At 30.9% G+C, this 10,779-nt stretch overlaps 1 protein-coding gene and 1 long non-coding RNA gene across 5 annotated transcripts; one reads left to right on the forward strand and one right to left on the reverse strand.

Moving 5' to 3' along the window:
• Nucleotides 1–248: 248 nt before the first annotated feature.
• On the reverse strand, nucleotides 249–8,789 carry LOC131653127 (probable prolyl 4-hydroxylase 12). Of its 3 annotated transcripts, none has more exons than XM_058923195.1 (7): nucleotides 8,198–8,659; nucleotides 1,785–1,976; nucleotides 1,602–1,712; nucleotides 1,434–1,491; nucleotides 1,253–1,361; nucleotides 985–1,157; nucleotides 249–907 (listed from the first exon to the last, which is right to left on the reverse strand). In XM_058923195.1, exons 2-7 carry the CDS (start codon nucleotides 1,844–1,846, stop codon nucleotides 548–550), a joined length of 873 nt encoding a protein of 290 aa, XP_058779178.1. In that variant the 5' UTR covers nucleotides 1,847–1,976; nucleotides 8,198–8,659; the 3' UTR covers nucleotides 249–547. The 3 variants fall into 3 exon arrangements, with proteins under 3 accessions (XP_058779178.1, XP_058779179.1, XP_058779180.1); XM_058923197.1 differs by having other exon boundaries at nucleotides 251–907; nucleotides 1,602–1,709; nucleotides 8,198–8,789; XM_058923196.1 differs by lacking the exon at nucleotides 8,198–8,659 and having other exon boundaries at nucleotides 1,785–7,586.
• LOC131653128 (uncharacterized) lies at nucleotides 7,561–8,972 on the forward strand. 2 transcript variants are annotated; one of them, XR_009298966.1, is made up of 2 exons: nucleotides 7,561–8,262; nucleotides 8,650–8,972. It is a non-coding gene; the product is annotated as an uncharacterized LOC131653128 (long non-coding RNA). The 2 variants fall into 2 exon arrangements; XR_009298967.1 differs by having other exon boundaries at nucleotides 8,660–8,972.
• Nucleotides 8,973–10,779: the final 1,807 nt, after the last annotated feature.

The raw sequence follows: 10,779 nt of genomic DNA on the forward strand, positions 1-10,779 counted from the left end.
CACCAATTTAACTGTCAAACTTTTCATAAAATTTTAAAACTACTTGCTTTTTTTATCAGAGTTAAATTCAAATATCATATACTTTTACAAATACAAATTTTAATCAAATCACTTCATGAATCAAACAAATCAAAGCTATAAATAATTCAATTTCAATCCATTTAGTTAACGAGTTTAATTTTCACCTCCAATTCAACTCATTTAATATTCGAACCAAATTCAACTAATTAAGTGCTAAATTGAGTTCAAACTATATTCAAATTAGTTTCATTCATAGCCCAAATTAGTGTCAAATCTAATAGTACAATTTTAAATACTTTCTATATTCAGCTCAGAAAGTAGTTGAGCAACTTCTAAAAAATGCAAAACTCGACATATACATTTCTGAAATGCAAATGGTATAATGACTAGTTAAATATGGAATATCATAATTGATAAAGAATATCATGAGAAAACTAGCTAGTTAATCAACTCAACTAAATTTCCTATTCTATAACCAATTTAAAAAGCAAACACATCATGCTTTTTTTTTGTGGAAAACCAACTTCTAATCAGAGCATGCATTACAGCTTTTCCTACATGTACCATAGTAATCCGGAGATCCAATCATGAAGACAGGGTTTCCTTGACATTCTCCCGTAGCCGCCCAAGCGGGACAATTATCATCCTCATCAGTACATTCATCTCCATCTGGTGTAGTTGAGATTTCCTCTCCATTGACTGATTTTGCATAGAAGAATTTAACAGCAGACCACATATCGCCTTTAAGGACAGGGCATCTAGCGTGGAAGCTAGTTCTGTCGGGCGATGTATTTAGGTTACGAGAGAAAAACAGAACTGCATTCCCTTTTACTGGTTGGAGAATGTCACTAGTATTCCTACAATTCGACCAGCTGCTACTCTTGATCTGTACAATGCATTCAACATGATTAAATAGCAAAGAGAGGTCCAAAATAGAAGACAAACTCGAAGGACGTTACTTACAACTGATTCGGGAAAGATAATTTGACCCCCTTGAGTAGAATCCGAGAGATATAGAACAATCGTTGCCATCAAAGGTCCGGTTAATTCCAAATCAGTTTTGTTTGTGAAATAATCCATGTTCTGACTATCTTTCCCAAGCCCGTATTGCATTATTTGTAAAGGCTTGCTGTTCTCTAGTGGAAATAATTATCGAGAAACAACAAAATTACAAATGATTAGAATTTGTATCGCGGATAGATCCACGCAGATAGATGAAATAAATACCTACCTTTAGGAAGGAAAGTCCAAACTGAAAGTCTTTCTTCAATCCTTTTAACAATATCATCTTCGTGAGAATGGGCAACATATGGTGATGATTTATCTTTTACAGAATAAGCCTTATCAATAAAACAATGACAAGTTAGTTGGTAATAAAAATGGAAAGTAAGGAGAGTGCAAGATTAGATTACCAGAGACATAAGGTAGTCACACTCGTTATGTGAGAGAAAGCCTTTGTAAAGAAATAGCCTAGAGCAAAAGGAATAAGAAAACATTATCAAAATCTGAAAATATAGAATAATAATGGACCTAACTAACGATTAAGAAAAATTTAAGTGATAAAGAGAATGTTACCTGACCTTGGTTGCCAGGAGATTTGGACAACACGTGAGGGATCAATTCTGTTGGAATAATAAACAGAATTTCGGTGGAACACATTTTCATCTTTGTCCCGTAGTTCTTTCCTGCTGCTATTGCCAAATTAAGACACATTATTAGTAATAGACGTTTATTGCAAAATTAACAGAAATGAATTTAATTACCTATGCGAGAAAGAGGTGGTTAGAAGAAGCGAGAGGGTGAGAAGAAGGGAAAGTGAGGACATTGTATTTTGGAGATCGCTGTGGAAATGTGCGATTGTTGGTTCCTTGTTCTCTCTCGATCTAATGCTATGCGATTGTGGTTTCCTTCTTCTCGATCTATGCGATGCGATAAGATTTTTTCCTATGACGCTTCTGCCATAATTAATTAATGAGTACCAGATAGATAGAGTCTCAAACAACTGTATTCATCACCGTTTCCAGCTTCCATGATTAAAAGAATTTCATTGATATTGCAATAAAGGAGATATTTTTATTTTTATTTTTTCCTAAGTAGTGAAAACAATGTAATAATGTATTGATCATGTAAATTTTTGGGAGTCCTATATTGCTTATAGAAAGTTTCAAAAAATTCGAAAAAGATAAAAACTTCCAAATATTTTGAAAATTCTGATTAATTAAGTTTTAGCATAGTGAAAAAAATCTAATAGTCTACCATGATTCATTTGTGTGGTCCACATCTTGATGGTTTTTTTTACAAATTTTACATAATTTTTTTACCATTGACGCTATATGTGTTTTACTTTCATATTTTATTTTTAACCTGTTTAATATTTAATAGACTTTTGGTATCTCTTGTTGGTGCACAAGATAGAAGATGAAGATGGAAGCAAAGAGAGAAGAGAGAAAACGTAACAAATTCTCGATGGTGAAAAATTCAGTTAAGATTTCATTGTAACAAACTTGTTTAAATAAACAAAGATTAAATTGCCACGTAGACACAACCAAAGTATGCTAAGCTAGGCTAACAACTAAGAACAACTTCTAGAAGAGCTTCTAACTAACTGCCTCACTAACTATTACTTCTGACTAACAACCTCGGAAGCTTCTGACTCTAACAATAACTTCTGGATATGAATTACTTCTAACATTATCCCTTAATTCATATTCAGCTAATCAAACTCTATAACGCGAATTCTCATAGGTTTGCTCCCCTTAATCTCCAGATCCTACAATAAGTTCATAAGCCAAACAGCTTGACATGGAGACAAAGCACCTACAATGTATTCAGCTTTACAAGTTGACAAGACAACCACATGTTACTTCTTGGAGCACCAAGAAATGAGACTTCCACGATACTTGAAGAAATATCCAAAAGTATTTCTTCTGTCAACTCTGTTTCCAATCCAATCAAATTCTAAATAGCATATCAGTTCTGAGTCAGATTTAACACCAGAATGGAACAACACTCCATACCTCAAAGTCCCTTTAATATACCTCAGTATCCTTATAGCAGCTTTGTAATGTGACCACTTTGGCTTGTTCATAAACCTACTCACCATTCCAACTACATAGCAAATGTCAAGTCTAGTTTACAAAGATATCTCAATAAGTCAACCGACTGTTTAATAATTGTAGCATCTACATTATCACCCTCAACATCATAATCCAACTTGTGATTCGTCTCAACATGTGTGATTGCAGTCTTGCAATTTGTTAGCTCAAATCTCTTAAGAAGTTAAAGTTCATACTTCAGTTGATGCAAAATTATATCCTTCTCAGAGTACAGAATCTTCATCCCTAGGAAACATATAATATTTCCCAGATCAATCATCTAAAACTCATTTATAAACACCTTCTTGAACTTGACCATCTCATCTTAACAACTCCTTATTAGTAATATGTCATCATAACATAGAGACACACCAGAATCATATTGCCTTTAGATTTTGTTTATTTTGTTTCTCTTAATCTTTTCTTTTCCATTAGACAATAAACATACCTAATAAATCACTAAAAAATGTTATAACTTTTAGAAGCATTTTAAAAATTAATTTCACTTTTTCCTCATAATTTCTTTGATTTTCCTTCATTATTGTTACACTTTTCTGCATGATACTTTGTTTTTTACCTATAATCTTGATCATATTGCATGTTCCTTATGGTTCAACTTAATTAAGTCTTTTGGCTTGAATAAGTTGAACTAAAATTTAACAAGTTTAGGTCTTAAAACAAATGTCATTTTTAGGTTAGAATTTCCCCTCTAAAAATCGCAATCTTAGGTCCATTTAGTATGATAACATTAGGTTAGAATTTCCATTTTGTTTCATCATTCATTTTTGCATCTTTTTCCTTTAAAAAGACTAAAATCTCTTTTATTGAATAAATTCAAAAATAATTTAAAATGACGAAGAGTATGTTATTTCCGTTCTACCGCAATACATGCAAATCAAATCTTTTGAAACCTAATATTCATTTTGTTTCTCTAAAATGACTAAGGATAAGCTTCTCTCATATAATTTATATTTTGATTCTATTTTCGGTTTTACGATGCTAAATTGCTTCAATCGTGGGATTGGCCGCAAAAGCATAGCACGATAAAATTCCACCTTGATTACGCACCTCATTCACGTGTTCACTCTAATTATATGAGAGAAGTTTATCGAAGGTTTAATTTGCATGTATTAAGTATTAAAATAACACTCCGTCATTTAAAAATATTTTTGAATTTATTTAAGAAAAGAGATTTTAGTTTTTTTATAGGAAAAAGATGCAAAAATGTTATATGGACCTAAGATTGGGATTTTTAGAGGGAAAATTCTAACCTAAAGTTGTCATGCAAAAGATTTATTTTAAGACCTAAAATTGCTAAAGTTTAATTCAATTTATTCAAGGCAAAAAAAGACTTAATTAATTTGAATCAAAACCAACCCTAAGGAACATAATTACAGTAAAAAAACAATCAAGATTCAATATACATAATTGCACCATAAATTTGCATCAAAATTGTAACACACATAATGACGAAAAAGTGTAAAAATAATGAAGGAAATTCAAATAAATTATGAGGCAAAAGTCTAATTAATTTCTAAAAGGCTCCTAAAAAGTTCTAACATTTTTTAGTGATTTATTATGTATTTTTATTGTCTTAAAAATGAAAAAGAAAAGATTAATAGCAACAAAATAAACAAAATCAGGGGGTGACAGACCAAAATTGGAGGTATGGACCAACAAAGCTCTAGACATACTAGCAAGGATATTTTTGTGTTCATGGGGCCTTCAGTTATGTCAAAAACGTTGGTGTTGGGCTCAGATAGGGGTACACTGAAGCAATTATGCGCTAGGCCTACAATCTAAGAACCAAGGAGTATTTTTGTTGAGTTAATAAAAAGAAACTAAAAACGCTATAAATGGGCTCTGGTGGGAGAGCACAAACTCCAAGCCCAAAGCAAAACAGTTCACTCACATTTTTAACTCAATCATCAGATATTTTAGATTTCATTACCATTAAACTAAAACAGTAAGAAACACTGTCGTAATGGATAGAGTAACTTAAATTAAAACTCCCATTCCCTTTCAACATAATTCAGAAATGCAAACAAAAAAACATGATCTAGAAAAGTGTAGCTTCTCAAAACCACAATGGCGGTGTAGGGTAACTTAACTTAAAACTCTCCTTCCCTCTCAGCATAATCTAGAAATGCAAACAAAAAAAGCACGTTTACTCGAACCTACAAAGTGTAGCTTCTCAAAACCATGGTAGGGCCAAGCATAAATAGTCATTAATGGCATTTTAGTGCATGCTTTGATGGCACACTTCGTTATTCTAGGGTGAGTGTGGCACAGTTAGTTTGTAGTTGAGATTTCATTTTTTGAAGTGTTAATCTGGATTGGTTTAATTATTTTCAATTGATGCAGGTTGGTTATTTTTTATGTGTGAACCAATTTAATTGTTGTGAATGCTTAACTGTTTGTAGTTTTGAATGTATTATAGCCATGTATGATGTATGCTTTGACTTGGTGTATGTATGGTTGTGTGTTGAAGGGTTATGTAGATATGTTGGTTTAATTTTTTAGTTTATGCAGGGCATTGGTTTTGTGTTCATTAGCTGCAGATGCAAGTTTATGGTTTGACTTAAGTCGAATTTAGCATGGCTGCAAGTTTGATTCTGAGGTCATGTTAATGTTTGGCATGTCATTTAGATATTGTGGCATTAGTTCTGTATTGCTTGTAACATGTAGCAGTTGTAGGTGACCGTAAGTATGATGCAACAGGTTTTGGCAGGAGCTTCACAGTACACATTTAAAGTGTGAGAGGTCTTATAAACTTTGGTCAAATGCATATTTTGATGTGTTTTTTCAATGTATTTTATTATGTAAGGTGCTTTTGACTTTTTGCAATGGATATTGTAATGAATACTTGGCAACGATATGTACTTAGATCCTTCGTATGTAATGGAATGTGACATTGGAATGAACTTGAAATTGGTTTCTTTGAAATGTCTTGAATCTTGAGAGAAAAGTAAGAAAATTTGAATCTCTTGTTCCCTCCAATTGCATATATTCACATTTTCACTCTTATACTCTATTGCATTCTTGAATTTCCAATTTGATTAGCTTTTGAGACCATAATCATGATCATGATCATGTAGCCATTAGGTGGACTTTGGTTAAAAAGTCAACTTTCCAAGTTGACTTTGACCAAAGTCAAAAAACTTGTCCTTATGCCTTGAATCAAAATTTGTACCATTTCATGATTTCACAAGAAAATGAACCCAAATCCATTTGTAGACCATGCTTGTATCTTGAAGAAAACCTAATTGAAAGCTTGGATTCCATATTCATAATAACTTGTATTTGAAGCAACCATTGATTGAATAAAACCCTAGTTGATGAATAATGGATAGATGAAACTTTGCTCCATAACTCAAATAATAGGACACCTCTTGACATGATGAAAGCTCAATGCAACAAAACTTTTAGCCAATTGGCAGGCACAACCACAAGGAAAGATCTTGACTCAAGCCTCAAAGCAAGCTTCTTGCCCAAATCAAGCCTCTTGTGTTTTTTTGAAAGGAAAGCCAGCAAGTGATGAGGAGAAGTTTCTTTTAACCATTGATGAAGAAATGTACTTGTATATTGAAGAGAGCCAAGCCTTAATTCCACAGTCTATGCTCAAAGAAGCAACAGATAAATCCAACTCATGGAAGCCCTAACTTGCACGACTCCTTGATCTCAAGCCTCAAGTTACTTTTTGAATGAATGCAAAGTTATGTAAATTACCTAGTGAGTCGTATGCACATGAATGGGAAGCAAAAGCCAATTAGGGTTAAAATAAGTGGGAATTTTTTGAGGCACAACAAGCTATGAGTCGAGGTTGGGAATGAGAGTGAAGTAAAAGGTGAGATCGTTTTATAGGATTTGTGAATTGATCATAGCCATTAGATTAATGAGAGTTTGTTAGGAGTTGGAAGGTTGTGATAGAGTGATTTTAGAAGTTACTTAGATGGGTTAAAAAAGAGAAGCAAAATTAGTTAAAGTGTTAGGGTTAATTTTGAGTAAAAATATAAAATGAGGGGCAAAAGTGTAGTTAGACCTCTGCCACGTGACAGAGGTAGTAAGAACTATTATGAATGTCAGCTGAATGTTCTAAGTTAGTTAGATTGTTAGTTTATGTGGTTACTTGAATGGCAAGGTTTTTGGCATTTTGAAATAAAAATGGAGGGAGTTTTTTAATAAGGGGAAATTTGGTAAGAACACCTCTGCCCACGTGGCAGAGGTAGTGAGCTTGCAGTTGGTTATGTTAGTTGAAGAGTGGGTATGGGTACATTATGCAGTTTGGAAACGGTTATCAAGATTAAAATTCTAAAATTGTAAAATTCTAAGGTTATCAAGATTAAAATTCTAAAATTACTTAGTTAAATTTAACCGGATTGTATAACCCTAGAGTTATTTATATACCAAAAACAGCAAGAAAAAAAAAACTATCGATATGCTCTTTCTTCTTCGCTCGAGAAAGAAACAACAGCAGAACCTTGGTGAGGAAAATCCTTGTCGATATCTCTCCCTTGCGGTTCTCCAGTGATTCAAAATCTCCCACGGTTTACTGTCAATTTCATCGGTTTTGTCATGATTGGAACAAACATCTCATCGATCAGTTTGCTCAGTTTCGATCTCAATTCTCTCCATTATCTTCCCCACTCAATATCTCTCTTGGTTTGCTTCTTCTGTTTCCAGAAATCTCTCAACCGAAAATACAACAACAACAAAGGCAACACTATGTTCTCACTCGCTCTTCTCTTCCACTATACTTGGTCTCAAACAATAATTCACTTCTAATCTCAACTTTCTTTCTTTTAATCCATACTTCTGAATCAGTAAAATGATACGCCCTTAAGCTCTCGGTTCATATTCGGTTTTTCCTTTTTTTTTTTATTTAAATTTATCGTTCTTTTATCTTTTTTCAAACGTGACAGTAACTGCAGGTATTGTCAATTTCATAGTTCGAGCAGCGAAAAAAGAAGAAGCAAAATCTAGCTTCCAAATCATGTTTTCAAACAAGCAATAAAATAGAGCAGCAGGCCAACTATCAATCATGAAGACATAAGAGTAATAGCATAGGCAGAGAAACTTACCGACGGCAGGAGATTTCCCGGTGTTTGTTGAAATTAAAGCTGACAAAGAAACCAGAAAACCAGAGGTAATAAGCTGTTTTTATAATCCATTCTTCCTTTCTTCAAAATGATTATGAGCAAGATAGTTGTGATATTGAACAGAAGTGTGTTTGTTGACAGAAGTAGTGAAACTGAATGCTTGGAATAGCAGAGTGTTTTTTTTGTTGAGATTTTGTGTTTTTCTGTGTGTGTATTTCTTGAATTTTGTGTGCTTGACAGTAGTTTTTGGGCTTCTTTCTGTCTTCTGCCCTTCTCCTTATATCTCCAAAGATGAAATTTTTTAGGGACTTTTGAGGGGGAAATCTTGATGTATTTGAATTGTTTTGAAGCATTCCTTTACTACTTTCTTGTGCAGGCTATTTGTATGTCCATTTTTGTGTAAATTTTGGACTGACATGGACTGTTTGTGGTAGACCTTTGCAGAGGACAGCAGCAGATTTTTGGACTATTGGTTTGGCCGGATACAAGGTTTTTTGGCATGTTGTGGACAGGCACAAGGACAGCAGCAGCAGCAGCAGGGCTGATTTGTGCAGTATGTTTGGACAGCAACTAGTGGTGAAGTTTGAAGATTGAGACAAAAGAAAAAGTTAGAGATTGGTGAATTAAGATAAAGCTTAGGATTAGAATAAGTTGTGATGTAAACCCTTGTAACTTTGATGCATTTCCTTGATGTAATGATGATGATGGATTGTAACTTGCACACTTGAATGAATTGAAATCAAAGGCTTTATTTGAACTAGATATATGGCCCGTGCGTTGCACGGGTTTGATTATAATTTTTAATTAAATAATTTATGTATAAAAATTATAATCATATAATTAAACATGTTTTAATCATATTAAATAAAAAAAATATTATTTAATGGTATGAGAATCTTTAATAATTTATGTATAAAAAAATTTCAGTTATGTTTTTAAATTTAAAAGATATATCATATTTACGTGAATAATAAAATATTATAAAAAAAATATTATATTAAATTATTTATTTAGATTATTTATGATTAATCATTAAATTAAATTCATAATATAAGAGTATATCAATCTAGATTTTAATTATTCATTTAGTGTTTACTCTATAATTTACAAAATCTAATAAATTTTTTATTCAATGTCAAATCTAAAAAAAAAAAAAATCATACATTTTCTAGATATTCTATTTTAAAATCATATTATATCTTACCATATTAATTTAAGTGTTTCTTAACATTTAAATCTTTTAACTTCTTAAAGAGTTTTTTATTTTTTACATTAAAATTATCCTCTTTTGTGTAAAATTTTAGAATTTAGTATTTTTAAAACTAAGTTTTTTTAATTACTGAAAAACTACCATACCCAAAATAAATCAAGAAAAAAGAAAAATAAAATAAGATAAATATATACAATAAATATATTTTAAAACATTAATCAATAATTTCTTTACCTATAACATATTTTTTAAAGAATATTGTATGTATCTTTAATATATTTGCACATAAAACTATCCACTTTTTACACCATGACATTGATCCCTTAAAATCCTTCCATTAAAATAAACTAAATAAAATAAAAATATTCTATCTTATTTCTCAATTTAAAAATTGTAATATACATATTAATATCATTAAAAAAATAGAGGTTAAATATTTGATTGATCGATGTAATAGTGATTTGAGCTTCCTATATCGACATAGATAATAAATTAATAGTCTTTTACGTCGCTAAAAAAAATAAAACATGTGTATAAAGTAAGAAATATAAGAAAAACTATTCTACAATCTCAAAGAGTACTAAAAAAGTGAAAATATAAAACTAAAGACACATATTTAAACCTCACAATGAGCATAAACATGTAGAATATTAAAAATAAATAAAATTATAATAGAAATTTCTTTCTTCAAGGTCATCTCAAACTCCTTTAACCATGTTTTGGTCTCCAATATAACTTTGTTAGATGAAGAGTGTTATCTGGAGAAAAAAAATAGACTAATGATGATCTTTAATATTCATCTTTCGTTCCTTAAACGAAACATCATATCAATATTTACATACCTGATTGTAACCTTCTCAATCATTTCTGATCAACAAAAAATATACAATATATTATACATGAAAATCGAATAATTGAATATGAGATTTAATAATAAAATAAACTTATCTAAAAAACCATAGAAAGAAAAAGAAACTAAAAACATATTGAAGTTATCATGGTGAAAATCAGAGAAAATTATGAATTTGTGAAATGTATATCAAAGATATTGAGTAAATAATAATGTGAGTTTATGTAGAATTTTATAGGTGTGGGAGAATGCAAAGGAACATAAAATTTATTGGTATTTTAGGTGTAACGTTATTATAGTTATGACCTATCATTTTCTATATAAAATATGATAAATTAAATTGAGTATTATTATGTATTATAAAATTTTAATTCAATTGAAAAATAGATTATTTAAAAAAAAGTATATAAAATTGGAGAGAAATTTAAAAAGTTGTTTATATAAATAAAATATATATTAAATAAATGTTATTTTTTATTTAAAATTAATTGTAATGTAATGCTA

This window comes from Vicia villosa, linkage group LG2 (assembly GCF_029867415.1).
Source record: "Vicia villosa cultivar HV-30 ecotype Madison, WI linkage group LG2, Vvil1.0, whole genome shotgun sequence".
In the NCBI taxonomy this organism is placed as follows: domain Eukaryota; kingdom Viridiplantae; phylum Streptophyta; class Magnoliopsida; order Fabales; family Fabaceae; genus Vicia; species Vicia villosa.